Source organism: Mirounga leonina, unplaced genomic scaffold, assembly GCF_011800145.1.
Source record: "Mirounga leonina isolate KUSES-001 unplaced genomic scaffold, KU_Mleo_1.0 Mir_92, whole genome shotgun sequence".
NCBI classification, from domain to species: Eukaryota; Metazoa; Chordata; class Mammalia; order Carnivora; family Phocidae; genus Mirounga; species Mirounga leonina.
Window position 1 is genome coordinate 7,503,785 of NW_023270852.1, and position 17,412 is coordinate 7,521,196.

Sequence of the window (17,412 nt, forward strand, 5' to 3'; positions counted from 1 at the left end):
TGGGTCTGCGCCGCTTCAGGACCTGCCGGGGAGGTCTGGATAAGGGGGATCGTCCCTGACGGGGGCGGGCATGTCCCTCCTTCAGCCGAAAGTAGGCCTGAGAACCCCGGTCCATTGTCCCTGGAGGGTGGGATTATAGCGGTATTGTATTCTCTCGGCATACCTCCTTTGTCTCCATTTTCCACACTGGGTGTGTATTACTTTGCGATGAAAAAAAAACTACAAACGTTATTTTTAAAAGATTTTATGTATTTGAGGGGGGGGGGCTGCAGAGGGAAAGGGAGAGAGAGAATCCCAAGAGGTTGCTGCACCCAGCTTGGAGCCGGATGCAGGGCTCTGACCCACCACCCTGAGATCATGATCTGAGCCGAAATCAAGAGTCAGTTGCTTAACTGACTGAGCCACCCAAGCGCCCCCAAAAATCAGGGAAAGAGGGGGCCCAATTAGCTTGTCCATCAGGGAATTTGGGAAGGCTTTCTAGTATCTCTATTGGGAGAAACGGAGACTAGGATTTGAGACTAGGATTGATGGTCCATCCTTCACGTAAACTGGTATTAACTCTCTTTAGAAGAAAGGCAAGAAAAAGGTAGCCCAGCCTCAGGACAGGGTGGGATAAACGCTCTAAACGGACCAGAAATTCTGTAGAAGAGAGTTGCTTGCAGTTCAGTCACGTTGTCTCCTGTGAGCTCTGATTGGGCCCAGGGGACTATAACCAGGACATATTTGAGGACAACTTTGGGGCATTAAAAAGTCAGCCTCTACTAAGGACTTACTAGGTGTCAATATAGCCATGAGGAGGCTCCCCTGCCCTTAAGGAGCCTTGGGCTCCGGCGCCTGGGGGCTCAGTCAGTTAAGTGTCTGCCTTCGGCTCAGGTCATGATGCCAGGGTCCTGGGACGGAGCCCCGCATCGGGCTCCCTGCTCCACAGGGAGTCTGCTTCTCCCTCTCTCTGTGTGATCTCTCCAGATCTCACTCTCTCTAATAAATAAATAAAATCTTAAAAAAAAAAAAAGGAGGCTTGGGCTCACCTCTGAGAAAGTTCACCAGGGCTGGAGTGCAGTGGGGAGCCTCACCCCACAGAAGTGGCAGCGGGAGCAGCAGCTGGGGGAGGCCCTGGGAGGAGAGTGGAGAACAGCTCTGGCTTCCACGGGATCCCAGAGGGGAAAGCAGAGGGCAGGGGTCCTGGGGCTCCTGGGAGGTGGCAGTCCCAGGCCCTTGAGATCCACTTCAGAGCCTGGTCGCAGCCCTCCAAAGGGCCGCTGTGACTGGGAAGTGGGAGTCTCGCTGGACAGAAGCCATCCACCGTAGGACCACGGCCATGCAAACATTTGCCAAGTACCTGCCTTTGCGGGACACCTGCCTATGGAAATGCAAAGAGAGCACTCTCCAGTAGCTTTGCATCACCACCTACCTCAGTCACCTGCAGAATTTTCTCAGAACTTGCCAGTTCACCAGCAGCATCTCTATTATGTGTCCTGGCCCAGCCAAGATGGAAAACCCCTTCACCACCGGACTTTCCGAAGAAAATACACCAGGATGAGACATGGCGGGCGGGGGTTGGGGGGAAAGTTCGTCTCTGCCCTGTGGAGAAACCTGAACAGGTTGATATTCCCTCACCAGTGATGGACAGATGAACATCATGTGCCTCCAGGTGTGACATCCTCAGAAGGACACATGACCTGTGCAGGACCCCCTCTGCGAATACAGAATCTAACTCAGGGTGACAGAGTAAGTTAGAACCATTAGAACCCAGGTCTGTGTCACTCTGAAGTCCAGCCTCCTTTCCAACTCAGTAATTTTGAAGGCCAAGCACTGGCTACTTGCAATCTCAGGCTGTGAGGGCAGCCACACTAGAAAGAAGCCATTCACCCTGTCCCTTCAGCCAACTGAGCTGTGGGAAGTACAGGGCCTTGGGACTCAGGGGTGAAATCTTCTACACACCTTTTTGTATTCCCTGTGTGTTCTGATGCAAATGGCCTCCAAATGGGAACAGAGAGCCCAGTTTGGCAGCATTGGACAGTGGCCTGATTCCTCTTCTCACGTGGGAGGCGGCAGCTGGGCCTGGGCTTCTGAGGGGAGCAGAGGGACACCTGAGTGTGGAGGTGGCAGGGATCCCGGCCCCCCTGAACCCAGCCTGTGAGCTCACAGTGCGTCTTCCCAGGGGAGCTGGCCCAGGATGGCCCATCAGGAGGGCAGAGCGCCTGAGATCGGGGGTGGGGGGGACACAGACATACCAAGTGGGGCCCAGGGAGGCCTGCTCCAGAAATCTAGTGCGCGCTGCAGGTCAGAGCGGAGTTTTGGCTGAGGGGAAGAGGCAGGGTAGCACGGGACAGGAAATGAGGGGTTCGGATGGGGAGGAAGAGTCAGCCGCTAGCCTCAGGGGCTGAATGGAATGGGGGCTGCCTGCCCCTCCCCACTCCTCACGCCTTGCTGGCGCTCGGCCAGGCCCTGTGGGCCACTGTTGAGGAGGTGGACACAAGCAGGCGGGAGGGCCTGCATTCCTGTGGGTGCACAACCCTAAGAAACAGTGTGCTGCGTCTACGTGGTGGGGACGGCAGGGGAACGAGGCTCGCTCCCGCGGGAATTTAGTGTGTGCCGCAGCTTAGCCACGGCACGGGGCCGAACACTCAGCAACCACAGGCCAGCAGCAGCGGAGCGCAGGGCTGGAGCGGTCACGGCCCTCCCTCCACAGCAAGGTGAAGCACGGACATGCAACTGGCTGAGTGGGGGACAGAAACACATCGGGATGAGCATGTTTGATGTCCAAATGTAAAGGGGAGGCAGGGGGTGTAATGAACCACATCCTGGAAGAGGCATTCCAGTATGGACTTGGCTCATCCGCTTCCAGGTCCTTCTCTGCAAAGTGAGGAGTTTGGACCCACTGTGAACAGTACAAATCTTGTGTCAGGTTGATACATTTTACTTATAGAACAACTACGCATTTCCAGCATCCCAGAAGGTTCACTTACGCTCTTTTGCAATCAACAACCACCCCTCCTACCCCAAAGTCACTCTACTTCTGACTTGGAAATCCACAGATTAGCTTTGCTGGTTCCAGAAATTACTATAATCGCACAGAATGTTCTCTGGTTTCTTTGCTCAACATGATGTCTGTGAGATTCATTCATGCTGTTGCATCTCTCAGTGATGTGTTATTTCTAATTACAATGTAGTGTCCTTTGAATACACCAATTCATTGATCTCCTCCCTGCTGGTGGGCATTGGGTGGTTTCGGTTTGGGCCGTCCTAAGCAAAGCTGCTGTGAACGACCCTCCCTGTAGGGTCTGGGTGACACGTGCCTCAGTTCTCCTGGGGGTAGAACCACTGGGTACACGTTGTTTTTAGCTCTAGTGGGTATGACCAAAGAGCTCCCCCACGCTGAAACGTGACTTTTATGGGTCTCAAAATGAGTATAAACAAGGAGACAGAGGAGAAGAGAAACACATTCCTTAAACGATTCCCAAGACTGATCCTTTCAATAAATTTTGAGCACCTACCGTGAACCGGGGAAGGCTGGGCAGCGCCTCTTCCCCACGGCTCGCGGCCTCGGGTGAGGCCGATCCTGGCTCCGCGGGGCCGCGGCGCCCGGCTGGCGCTCGGCGGAGGCTCCGAGAGGCTTTGGTAGGAGGCACAGCACGGCTGCGCGGCGCCTCCGAACGCTCATTCCTTCCCAGCTGCTGGGGGCTCCCGACAGACCCTCCCGCTCGGGGAAAGAAAATCAAGCTCATGGCAACTTTCGTATCTCACACCTCAGCAACCTGCATCACAGAAAGACTCTAGAACATACCCAAAGCAATTCCGTCCGGATCTGTGTGAAAAAGGCGAACGAACCGGCAGTTTCCGAAGCCCGCGGCCCACATGGGCTGTGGCGGCGCTCGGGGCAGGCGGCCTCTCTCCCTCCCCCTTCCGCCCAACTCCCGGGACTCCTGAAGGAAAACCCTGACTCCCTGTGTTCTGGGTACTAGAACTTGCCTTTCTGCAGAGTTGTCTCGACCTTCGCACTGCCGACACCTCGGGCCAGATGACTCTTGGTTACATGGGACTGTCCCATGAATTGCAGGACATTCGGCAGCATCTCCGGCCTCTACCCACTAGATGGGAGTAACCGCTCCCAGTTGTGACAACCAAAAATGTCTCCACACGTTGCCAAACGTCCCGGGGGGTGCGGGGAGCAGCAAAACTGTCCCCTGCTGAGAACCACTACAGTAGAGAAGTAGGTTTAAGAAAACACCTTCCTCTAGAAGGGAAAGATCAGCTTTCCAAGACACACTCAAGCTGGCCTGAGTGAGTGGGCTGGCTTAGTCCACAGTAGACATTTTAATCTTGGCAACCATGTGAGACCAAAACAAAAAACCACACTGTTTACTCTGGTAAAACTGAAAGAAAAACTAAAAAGCATAAAAAGAAAATTCGGGAAAGCAGAGGTTAAGAGGATTGGGAGGTAAGAGCAACCAATGAGGGAGAAATCATCTTTGTAAGTTCCCGTCTGTGAGCACACACATCTGCCGTGGTTTCCCACATGAGTGACTCAAACACCAAACATGAAGCCGTAGCTAACCTCGTGACAGCACTCGTTTGGGGGTCCAACCTCCAAATTCAGTGTTTTCAGGAAGTATCCCTAAACTCAAGCCCATCTCATTATATGAAAATACACACACACATACACAAAACGTTACCCTACTGTTCTATTAAATCAGACAGTTTAAAATGCATGCCATTCTGGTATTTTTATTTTCTTACTGAGTCCATTTCACTAAAAACCAAACAAAAACAAAAACAAAAAAACCAAACATACAAAACATTTTTAATATATCTTAGAAAATTAGCAAAAAATTAAGAAAGTTCAGGATATTACATTGTACAATATTTAGGTAAGAATGTTTGAAAATTATAAATATTTGTTCCTTCTCAACACAGGACATCATAAAAATACATTTTTAAAACTTTCTTCATGTATAATTCCTATAAATGATCATATCCCTATTAATATTTAGGAAAAGGCCTGATTATGACAAGCATTCACACACTCCTGAAATTTTCTGTACAGTAACTACAAAAGTAAAAGCAAGGGGGTTGGGCAGCACGTTGACCGTCGCAACCATTTTAAATATTAGAAAGAATTCCGTTAGTATCAAATTATCATTCCAAACGGGATTTACTTAGTTCATCTCTGTGCTGTGTTTGATTCCTAAGGATCCATCTTAGCCAGAGCACCGTGGGCGAAGGTGTTTGCTTCCTTGCGCAGGTGGCCCCGGAGCCAGGACTTGGGTCAGCGGTAGCACAATGGGCAGAAAGCTCTGCACGACCGCACCCACGGACCGCCGCCCGCAAGCCACGAGCGGGGGCAAGGGCCACACGCCGCCAGGGACGGCTGTGCAGGGGAAGGCGTCGCAAGCGTCCCTCCCTGGCCACCGGCACGCCCAGGCCAGCAGACCAGCGGTCTAGTTCAGAAGCTTGCGCTCAGAGAAGGGCACATACTGCCTGCGTCAGGCAAGGAAGGAGCGCTGTCCCCGGGCCACTGACCCGTCCCTCCCGCGCCCCCCACACGCGGCAGCTGACGACACCGCCCGCACGGCGTGTGCGCGGCCTGCTTCCCACAAGGCCCTGAGGGAGCTAAAGGGAATTTTCAGAAGCTGAAGTTTTCAAAGAAAGAGTAAATAAAGAGCTTGATAGTGTCGACTTTTTTTTCTTTTCAGGTAAGCCCTTATTTTCAGGCAGAGAAAGAAGGCTTCCTCAGTACGTTGACCTGCTAGGAGGCACGGAAGGAGGAAGGTTAGAAGTAGCAAAGCCAGTTCCTGTGTCTTTAGCATCGAGCTTTCCAGACGCACGCCGCCGCCGCGCACCAACGGGCCCCTGCCACCCGTCACTCCCTTCACTCCCTCACTCAGTGCTCTTCTTCCCCTTCCAGCTCTTCTCTCTCTCTTCCAGTTCTGCTTGGGTGAAAGCCGCGGGGCCCCAGTTCGTGATCAGGTGAGGGTTTTTGGAACCTAAGGGACAAACACACATTAAATACAAGAAGTACCATATCCTTCGGTTAACATAAGCTTTTCCCCACAGATAAAACAGTAACTTTCTCCTTTATTTCTCCTCTGAGGAATATCCGTCAATGTCACACCAGCCAAAACAACCGGAAGGCTTATGCAAAGGGAATTAAGGGCGCCTTCTTACCTATGACAGAGTGCGTTATTCAAGAGAAACTGACCCTAAACAGCTTGGTTTCTATATATTTGGGCTAACGAAGATTTTTAGCACAATTCAAACACACAAATAAAACAGAAAAATAAGTTGGAAAAATATCTGATTACTTCAAGGAGCGTGTTACCTGGCTCTATCAATCGAATTAATCCTTCATGCTGGGCCACTTTGTCCTTCCAGCTCTTGGTCTTACTAGTTGCCATCTCCAGCTTCTTCTTAACTCCCTGGAACAAAAGCAGATTATACTATGCAAACACAATGGGAGTTTAAGAGCCAAACAGAAATGATTGGGCGCTTACTCTATGCTTGTGGGTTATCCCAAGAAATCCTCCCAGCCACCCCCGTTTTACAGATGTGGAAACCAGATGCAGAGAGCTTGAGTAACCTGCCCGAGGTCAGCCAGAGGACTGACTCGCACTGCTCCGCACGAATGTGTGAGATCCTTGTGCGCACCACGGCGCATCACCCCTTGGCTCCAAGTGCGCCCCCCCACCCACCCGGCGTGTGACTGCGGGTAACTCTCCTCGCCAGCTGGCACCACTTAAGCCTCGTCAGTAAAGGGCACTGAAGGGACACTGGAGGAAGGGGCTTTGCTTCCAGGTCCCACTGGACCCTGCTCAGTGGCTGAGAACCTGCCGCTCTTCTCAGCAGCTCCTGCGGCGGGGGGCGCAGGTGCTCACCCCAGTGCCCAGAGGACAGCCTCCCAGTCACAGCTCTTCTGCCGTCCAGGGGGCCAAGGCCGTGCCCTCTCCAAGGAGGTCGGGATCACAGCCATGGGCAGAAGGGGCAAGGGGCAAGGGGGGCCCTCTCCCAGCTGTGTTCCCTCTCTGCGAGCCCTGCCTCAGTCTCCGAGGCACGGGCTGCTTCCTGCCCCGGCCGTTGCTGCAGCCTAAGAGTCTTCTTAACCGCGTAGCAGGCAATCCCCTCGTTATGGCTCATAACTGCCTATATATCAAACTGGCCCGGTTCCAGCTGCTGTGCCTCTGGACTGGACTCGACCTGGTTACACCTCAGCACCTGTACAAACTACTACTTCTTACAGCGACGCCACCTTCTTACCAGCGCTTCTTACAGCTAAGCAAATACCGTTAGTTCTACCTGTTTAAGTTTTTACTTCAAGTCCAGTCAGTTAACAGAGGGTGTTATATGAGGGGCCTGTCCCCGCAGCTGGCCCGCCGCGCGTGCAGGCGCCGTGGGGTCACCTCGTACTGCTCCAGCGCCTGTTCCCGCTCGCGCCCCAGCTGCTCCAGCTGCGCCATGGCTTCCTGAAGTGCCCGTTCCTTCGCGCTGCGCTCGCTCTCCAGCCCCTGCTTCTCCGCCTCCGTCGCCTGAATGGCCTGCTGCTGCTCCAGGTGCCACTTCTCCAGGTCGGCCCTCTTGGAAGACTCTTCCTCTAGCAACCTGCGACACAGGCAGCCCAGGATCAACCTGCCTGGGCTCCCCACCGCGGCAGAGGCGGGGGCCCCTGAGCTCATCTCACCCCCCCCCCCATTTCGCAAGGAAGAAACGAGGAGCCACAGAGGCCCATATTCACAAAGCTGGTAAGGCGACCCACGTGTCCGGCCCTGCTCCTCTCTGTTGCACCCTTTGTTGAAAACAAATTAAAATAAAAACAACATTTACAGGGGCGCCTGGGTGGCTCAGTTGGTTGAGCGACTGCCTTCGGCTCAGGTCATGATCCTGGAGCCCCAGGATCGAGTCCCACATCGGGATCCCTGCTCAGCAGGGGGTCTGCTTCTCCCTCTGACCCTCCCCCCTCTCATGCTCTCTCTCTGTCTCTCTCAATAAAATAAAATAAAATAAAATAAAATAAAACATTTATGAGAGGTTTAACATGCACACAAACTGTATTTAGCCAAGAGCTAATTGTATTTCCCCAATCAATCCTCACAATAAACTTAAGTGCTATCAACATTCATAGTTCAACAATGAAGAAAGTGATGCACAAAAGCTAAGTACCAGGTCATTCACCTGGCAGGTGGGAGGGCCAAGTTTGGAAATTTGCCTGGTTGCTAGGACATTAAAACATTTTTCATCTAGTACAAACCTATTACCAAGGACAAAGCTAACAAACTAATGAAGGTGAGGGAAGACAGCATGGCACTGGCACAAAAACAGACATACGACCAATGGAACCCAGATATGGCCCCTCAACTCTATGGTCAAAGAATCTTTGACAAAGCAGGAAAAAACATGCAATGGAAAAAAAACAGTCTCTTCAGTAAATGGTGCTGGGAAAATTGGACAGCCACATGCAGAAGAATGAAACTCGACCATTCTCTAACACCACTCACAAAGATAAACTCAAAGTGGATGAAAGACCTCAGTGTGAGACAGGAATCCATCAAAATCCTAGAGGAGAACATAGGCAGTAACCTCTTTGACATCGCCCACAGCAACTTCTTTCAAGATACATCTCCAAAAGCTAGTGAAACAAAAGCAAAAATGAACTTTTGGGACTTCATCAAGATAAAAAGCTTCTGCACAGCAAAGGAAACAGTCAACAAAACAAAGAGGCAACCCACAGAATGGGAGAAGATATTTGCAAATGACACTACAGATAAAGGGCTGGTATCCAAGATCTATAAAGAACTTCTCGAACTCAACACCCAAAAAACAAATAATCAAGTCAAAAAGCGGGCAGAAGATATGAAAAGACATTTCTCTGAAGAAGACATACAAATGGCTAACAGACACCTGAAAAAATGTTCATCATCATTAGCCATCAGGGAAATCCAAATCAAAACCACATTGAGATACCACCTTACACCAGTTAGAATGTCAAAAATGGACAGGGAAAGAAACAACAAATGTTGGAGAGGTTGTGGAGAAAGGGGAACCCTCTTACACTGTTGGTGGGAATGCAAGTTGGTACAGCCACTTTGGAAAACACTGTGGAGGTTCCTCAAAAATTTAAAAATAGAGTTATCCTATGACCCAGCAATTGCACTCCTGGGTATTTACCCCAAAGACACAGAGGTAGTGAAAAGAAGGACCAGATGCACCCCAATGCTCATAGCAGCAATGTCCGCAAGAGCCAAACTGTGGAAAGAGCCGAGATGCCCTTCAACAGGTGAATGGATAAAGAAGATGTGGTCCATATATACAATGGAATATTACTCAGCCATCAGAAAGGATGAATATCCAACTTTTACATCAGCATGGTTGGGACTGGAGGAGATTATGCTAAGTGAAATAAGTCAAGCAGAGAAAGTCAATTATCATATGGTTTCACTTATTTGTGGAACATAAGGAATAACATGGAGGACATTAGGAGAAGGAAGGGCAAAATGAAGAGGGGGGAAATCAGAGGGAGAGATGAACCATGAGAGACTATGGACTCTGAGAAACAAACAGGGTTCTAGAGGGGAAGGGGGAGGGGGGATTGGTTAGCCCGGTGATGGGTATTAAGGAGGGCACGTACTGCATGGAGCACTGGGTGTTATACAAAAACAATGCATCGTGGATCACCACATCAAAAACCAATGATGTACTGTATGGTGACTAACATAACATAATAAAATTAAAAATAAATAAATAAATAAATAAAGGTGAGGGAAGGAGGAGCCAACAGAAGGCAGAATAAACCAGATACCACTTACTGAACAATTACTACATGTTAGATCCTTGATTTCATGACTGCTAAGCCCCCATCAATTCTGCAAGGTATTATCCCTCCAGATGAAGCAATAAAAACCAGGGTGTTTATAAGTATGTTGCACAGGCAGTAGTGGATTTTCACCAAGGTTTGTGTGACTCCAAAAAGTCATCTTTGAGTAACAGGCTACCTATCTAAGAATATCCAGGTACGGAGGCATTTAAATAAACTCACGTACAGCCCAAACCTGTATCCAAAATACAGGCAATGCAGTTAGATGCCGGCCCGGGGCCCGACACACCCCCAGGCCCGACCACCAGCACACTCTTCCAAAGCCAACGACAGAAGGACCAAAGCAAGCAACGGACCAGACGGCCTCATGTCACCACCCGCAGCCACCCCCACTACAAGAACTCCCTCTACGACACCCTGCAGGGTGGTTATCCGACTGTTCTCAAACCCTCTGGGGGATGGGCCGCCCACTGCTTCACAAATCAGGTGAGTTTATTTATGGGCAGCCTCATCTGTAGAAAGTTCTTCCTCAACTAGGAAGAGCTCTGCCACCCACTACCCCTCGTTCTACACAGGACCATCCACTCCCTCCTTAGATGTCTCCTGGAGTATGAGAACCACAGCTGAACACAACACTGCAAATGTGCTGTGACCAGTGTTTATCCACTCGCTCCATGAGTATATGTGATGCACTCTCCGTGTGCTTTTCTAGGCACTGGTGATACAACACTGAACGAGACTGGAAAGGTCTGTTTCCTCATCCTAGTGGTAAGAGTATGGAAGGGAATGGACATTTGCGGCGTCCAGGCTGCCCGGTCTGAACCCCCTTCATGTGTCCAAGGAATCTGCCACAGGAGGTGTCTGGATGGGAAGCAGACCCCTGCCCTCCTGCCCTTTGGCGGCCAGGGCACAGGGCAAGCCTGAACTGGGCTTGGCTAAGCAGATGCACAAGGAAGCAACTAGCTCTGAAACTCTGACTCTGAGGCAACCAACACAAAGGAGCAGAAACAGTGGAGAATTTATCTTGCTGGGGGTGGCAACATCCAGTGCTGAGTGACAGCAGAAGCCATGGTGACTACCAACACATGGTGCCAATGCTGACCTTCGCGGCATCCTCAGGGGACTCGCCCCACGGCCTGGTCTGTGCTGTGGCTGGGCCACTCAGCCTTGGTTCACGCCTGTGTTCACACCTGGCCACCTGCCTGCTCTAACAGAGATGGAAGGCCTGTCTAGAGCCCCAGAAGCCAGGGTCCTCCAGGGCCCTAGATTGAGAATAAACAAGTTGGCCAGCCAAGCCTCCAGGGTCTCTCCAATCTGGCAGACACTCGTCCCTCTTCACCAGAACGTTAGTCATTCCTAGAAACGACATTTGCCCAAGCTAAGCACATAAAGGCAAGGGACACAAACGCATTTGGCACCTGGCCTGAAGCTTCCGCACAGTCTCCTCATCTTGCCGGGCCTGTCTCTCATCCTCAAGGGCCTCCTGCAGTTTTAGGTACATGTCTTCCAGCTCCCGGACTCGCTGCAAATACTGCTCCAGTTCAGAGGACTTCTGGGCAACCTGTTCTTCCATCTGCTGTCTGATCTGATGGTGTAAAAGGGTCACGTTAAACTCCGGCTGACGTTCACCCTCAGGGAAAGTCTCCCACTGCTCCTCCATCCTGAACGATGACCGCAGCCCAGCAGGGTGGGCAGGGCCCCATCCCGTGCTCCCAGAACTGAGGTTGGAGGAAGGAGAGCACCACACCCAGAGTCCACGGACACAGACTACAACCCTCATGCTGTATTCCTGCCCTGGGAGTGCTCCATCCCTTCCACTCCACACTTTAAGATTCAAGTCAAGAAAATACTGTTTCCCTGAATCATTTCTCTTTAAATTCCTTTCTATTATAAAGCCACAACCTCTTTACCCACAGTCTTCTCTAAAAGGAATGAACCTCTGTCCAGTCAGAACAGCCAGGGGGCTAAAACAAAGGGGAAAGGGATGACGGACCGGCAGCCAGCGACGACTCCTCTTATCTGGCTGCCTCCTCGCCCCTCTTCTCCCTTCCTGGGGCATATCCAGCCCTGGGGGGCCTCAAGCACCCAAGTTAGCACCCTAACAAGTATATGGGTTCTCCTTTCTGTATTAAACAGTTTTGAATCTCTGCCTTAAAAACTGAAAGACAAGGACATCTAAATGTAATAGCACACACATTAGCATATGTGTCTGCGGTTTACAAAATATTCTCACTGCTCACTTCATCCTCATAAGAGTCATGAGAGATCACATGACAACGCCTCCAATGTAAAGAGAAAACTCATGCTCAAAAGCAGGACCAGAGAGGAAAGAACCCAGGATCTCCTGGCTGTGAGTGCAGCACTCCTTCCCCCCACATCTGCCTGCCTGTGTTCTTTTCTCTCCTAACATGAACTTGTCTGTTTTGACCCCAGCAACCAAAAGTTACTAAAAAATGTCACGAGCGTCTATTTAATAGGCACTGGGCTCAGTAGTCTGCCTCACATTACAACTCCACGTAAGACCTGTGTTCCAATGAACTAGCTAACCACCTACAGCAATCTGGCTCTTGGGGGTCTTGGGGGATGGGAACCTCTAAGATGAATTAGAGCTGCTAAGAGGAGCAGACCAGAATTCATCTGTTCTCATGACTTCAGAACCTCCCACTTTGCTCATTACAGAAGAGAAATGTCATGGAACCCATGCTTACTTTTTCCATAGCTATTTATTTTCCAAGCCAGGACTCTTTGAGAAGGAAAAGGAGTGCTGTTAATAATTATAACAGAATGGCAAGGACTATCCCAGCAAACCAAGACATAAAGTCACCCTAACCACAGTACTTATCACCCCATTCCATGAATTTCTATTCTGGGGTCCTGAAAGCAAGGTTTATGTCTTTTACCTTTATATCCTTGGCATAGTACCTCGCACAGAGAAGGTGCTCAATAAACCCATGCTGAATGAAGAAACACAGAACTTCCCTGAGCCCACTCCAAGTCAGAAGCAGAGCCCAGCTGACAAGATGGCCTCACTCCAGCCTCCCAGGCCTTGGCCCCTTCCCCTTCAGCCAGCCTGGCTCTGTGAGCGAATGCAGCAGCGCTCCCAGGTTCCCAGCTGTGTAGCACTCACAAGCTTCTCTCGCTCCAACTCTGTGCTGAACCTGGCCTGTAGTTCCACTTGAGTCTGAAGACGTTTCTTTTCTTCTTCTGCTGCGCGAGACGCTGCTTCTTCCAGTTTCTACCCAATCAAAACCCCACCCATAGAAAAGCAGTAAATATTAGAGTGGATATCATCTCACACATTATTCCTTAAAACTTTTACCAGAGCTTGACTTATCACAGGTGGCAATGAGGAACTCCATGGACCCATTCCCCCAGCAAAACACCCACAACTGGTGAAAATAATTTCCAAAAAACCCCCAAAACAACCATTTAAAGTCTCTGGAAATCATCCTAAGAGCATACAGCAAATGGAGAACATTTATCCAAGAAAAATCTACCCAATCTTCGTAAGAACAGTGAGTCTATGGCATCTGAGCCATAGTGTGCCCTCCTGCCCCCCGCCCCCCAATGTCAGTAAGAACAAAGTTCTACTCCTGGTAATGAAACCAAGAACACAGGGCTCCCTCTTTCCTCAGCTCATAGTCTAGCCACGGTACGCCCCCAGGAAGGACAGCCGCTAGCATTCTCATTCTTCCCAGCTCCTTGCTGCAGAAGCTCTATTCCAAGCAAGAGTGACTGAGGGGTCTGAGACTCTTTCCTCCACCCTGCACCCACTCAGAGTGGAAGTTCTGCCTCAGGGATGACAGGCTGCAATTAGTAGACACGACCACCCTTGCCCTCATTACCTGTACAGCAGAGGTTCCACACCAGGAGAGGCAAGACCGTAAGACCAGAGGCTACCACCTCCACCTCATGATAGGCCCACAGAGAGGCAAGACTATAAGACCAGAGGCTACCACCTCCACCTCGTGATAGGCCCACAGAGCAGGAACATCCCACCAAGGGAAGTAGACCACTTGTTTCTGCCACCAGCTCCAGAGCCCTGGCACAGAGGTTTGCCCAGGCAGACAGGCAAGATCTGAAGTTCTCCCCAAAAGAAATGATGTCATTTAAAACACAGGGTGAGGAAGTTCAAACTTAACGATGCTCTTGAAAACAATGGAGATTTTAAGGAATTAAGCTCATTGTTCCATGAGACCAACAAACTAAACCACAGACCAGTTAGAAATTTGACAGAGAGAAACACAGACAGCAAAGCCCTCATGTACTAGGAACAAGTCTCAAAGACTACATGTGGGCTTGAATTTAAATAATATCAGACTGAGGAGCAATTTAGGCCCCATGCCATTGTTGAAAACCATAGAATTCTAACAGCTGGGTAGGATACCAACAGAAGTAGACAGCTTAACAGAGAGATCAGAAACAGAGACACACAAAGAGAACCCTGCTAACATCATGGTCACCCCAGGGTACTGTGTGCATGTCCAAGGATGTGCCTCTGAAGAAGACAGTCAGAGCTTTACAGTGTGAAGAAAACAGACTTCACTGAAATAGCCCAGCCAAGTCACTGAACAAATGAACAAGCAAACAACAACAAGCCCTCAGGGGAGGGAAGAAATCCATATCCAGAGTTACTACAATATATTGTCTAAAATGTCCAGTTTTCCAAATGGAAAGATATTTCATGCCCATGGGTTGGAAGAACAAACATTGTTAAAATGTCCATACCACCCAAAGCAATCTACAGATTTAATGTAATCTCTATCAAAATATCAACAGCATTTTTCACAGAGCTAGAACAAATAATCCTAACATTTGTATGGAACCACAAAAGACCCCAAATAGCCAAAGCAATTTTGAAAAGGAAGAACAAAACTGGAGGTATTACAATTCCAGATTTCAAGATATACCATACAAAGCTGTAGTAATCAAATCAGTATGGTACTGACACAAAAACAGACACATAGATCAATGGAACAGAATAGAAAACCCAGAAATAAACACACAAACCCACAATTATATGGTCAAGTAGTCTACGACAAAGGAGGCAGGAATATGTAATGGGAAAAAGAGAATCTCTTCAACAAATGGTGTTGGGAAAACTGGACAGCTACATGCAAAAGAATGAAACTAGACCACTTTCTTACACCATACACAAAAATAAATTCAAAATGGATGAAAGACCTAAATGTGAGACCCGAAACCATAAAAATCCTAGAAGAGAGCACAGATAGTAATTTCTCTGACATCGGCTGTAGCAGCATTTTTCTAGATATGTCTCCTGAAGCAAGGAAGACAAAAGCAAAAATAAACTATTGGACTACATCAAAATAAAAAGCTTCTGCACAGCAAAGGAAACAATCCACAAAACTAAAAGGCAGACTACTGAATGGGATAAAATATTTGCAAATGATAAATCTGATAAGGGGTTAGTATCTAAAATATATAAAGAACTGATACAACTCAACACTAAAAAAAATAATAATCAATTAAAAAATGGGCAGAAGGGGATGCCTGGGTGGCTCAGTCGGTTAAGTGTCCGACTCAATCTCAGCTTGATCTCAGAATTTCAGAAGAGGAAAGAGAGAAAGGAATAGAAAAAGTGTTTAAAGAAATAATGGCCGAAAACTTTCCCAATCTGATGGAAAACATTAATCTATACATCCAAGAATTCAACAAACTCTAGGATAGACACAAAGAGATACACACCCACACACATCATAATAAAACTGTAGAAAGACAAAGACAAAACGAAAATCCTGAAAGCAAGAGAAAAATTATTGATCACACACAAGAAAACACCAGTAAGACTGACAGCTGAGTTCTCGACAGAAACATGACTAGTTCTGGGCAAAGTATTGAAAATAGAAGGGAAGTGTGACACTTCCAGCTGGAATACTTAATTGCCAAATCACTGAACACTTAGTCCTCTGGTACAGTGAATAGCAAGATTTGAAATAGCAGCTGTTGCATCAGCCTGGATTTCATAATTACAGGTGTATATACTCTGCTCCAGCAATCCCACTTCTGAGAATTAATTCTATAGCTAAATTAGAATGTGTATAAAATGACACAGGTCCAAAATAGTTCCCTGCAGTATTGCCTATTTAATCAAAAGATTTAAAACAAACAAAATGTTCATCAAGAGGGGACTGGCATTGTTTCTTTTTCTTTTTTTTTTTTTTTAAGATATTTATTTATTTATTTATTTATTTATTTATTTATTTGAGAGAGAGAGAGAGAGAGCCAGCCAGAGAGACAACACAAGCAGGGGCAGAGGGAGAAGCAGGCTCCCCACTGAACAGGGAGCCTGATGCAGGTCTCAATCCCAGGACCCTGGGATCATAACCTGAGCTGAAGGCAGACACTTAACTGAGTAAGCCTCCCAGGTGCCCCTGGAATTGTTCTCTTAATTTCTCTTTCTGATAGTCCATTATTAGTGTATAGAAACAACAGATTTTTGTGTATTGTTCTTTTATCCTGTAATTTTACTAAATTTATTAGTTCTAAGAGTTTTCCCTCACTATAATATCATGTCATCTGCAAATAGTGACAATTTTACTTCTTACCTTCCAATTTGGATGTCTTTTCTTCCTTTTTCTTGTCTAATTGCTCTGGCTAGGACTTCAAACACTATGTTGAATAAAAGTGGTGAGACTAGGCATCTTTGTCTTATTCCTGATCTTAGAGAAAAAGCTTTCAATTTTCCACCACTGAGTATGTTAGCTAGGGGCTTTGCATGGTACTTATTATGGTGAGATCCAGTCTCTCCATACCTGCTTTGTTGAGAGTTTTTAAATCAAAGTCAAATTTTGTCAAACGTTTTTCTGCAACTATTGAGATGATCATTTAATTCTTATCCTTCATTTTTATAATGTGGTTGTATCATACTGATTTGTAGATAAACACAATTTAAAAATGTGAAATATGATATCAAAAGCATAAAATGTTGGGGAGGGGAAAATACAAATGTTGAGCTTTAAAATGGGATCAAACTTAAGTTATCAACTTAAAATTGTGTTACATGTATAAGTTGTGTAAGCTTCATGGTAATCACAAAGCAAAAACCTATTTTAAATATGCAAAAGAGAAAGAGAAAGAAATATAAGCATAGCACTAAAGAAAGTCATCAAACCATAAAGGAGGAAAGAGAAGAAGAAAGGAACAGAAGAAATACAACAACAACCAGAAAACAATTAACAAAATGGCAACAAGTACATACCAATATTAACTTTAAATGTAAATGGACTAAACTCTCCAATCAAAAGACAGAGTAGCTGAATACATTTTTTTTTTAAAAAGGCCCCAATCCACTGAATTGTATACTTTAAAATGGTAATTTTATGCTATATGAATTACATCTCAATAAAATTTTACTTAAAGTTTCTCATTATTAAAAAAAAAAAAAAAAAGACCTATCTATATGCTGCCTACAAGAGACTCAGTTAAATGTAAGGACACACACAGACTGAAAGTGAAGGAATGGAAAAAGATATTCAATGCAAATGGAAATCAAAGAAAGCTAGAATCCTATACTTATATCAAACAGACTTTAAAACAAAGCCTGTAATAAGAGGCAAAGATGGGTGTTTTATAATGATAAAGGG

At 47.6% G+C, this 17,412-nt stretch overlaps 1 protein-coding gene across 3 annotated transcripts in view; it reads right to left on the reverse strand.

The window, feature by feature from the left end:
- Positions 1-4,792: 4,792 nt before the first annotated feature.
- SWAP70 (switching B cell complex subunit SWAP70) overlaps positions 4,793-17,412 on the reverse strand; it is an 80,301-nt gene continuing 67,681 nt past the window's right edge. For all 3 annotated transcript variants that reach the window (XM_034995587.1, XM_034995588.1, XM_034995589.1), the window contains 5 exons: positions 12,933-13,040; positions 11,224-11,390; positions 7,398-7,596; positions 6,323-6,419; positions 4,793-5,987 (listed from right to left, as the gene is read on the reverse strand). In XM_034995587.1, the coding sequence (XP_034851478.1) occupies positions 5,881-5,987; positions 6,323-6,419; positions 7,398-7,596; positions 11,224-11,390; positions 12,933-13,040 (678 nt within the window). In that variant the 3' untranslated portion in view covers positions 4,793-5,880. The remainder of the gene's footprint in view (positions 5,988-6,322; positions 6,420-7,397; positions 7,597-11,223; positions 11,391-12,932; positions 13,041-17,412) is intronic.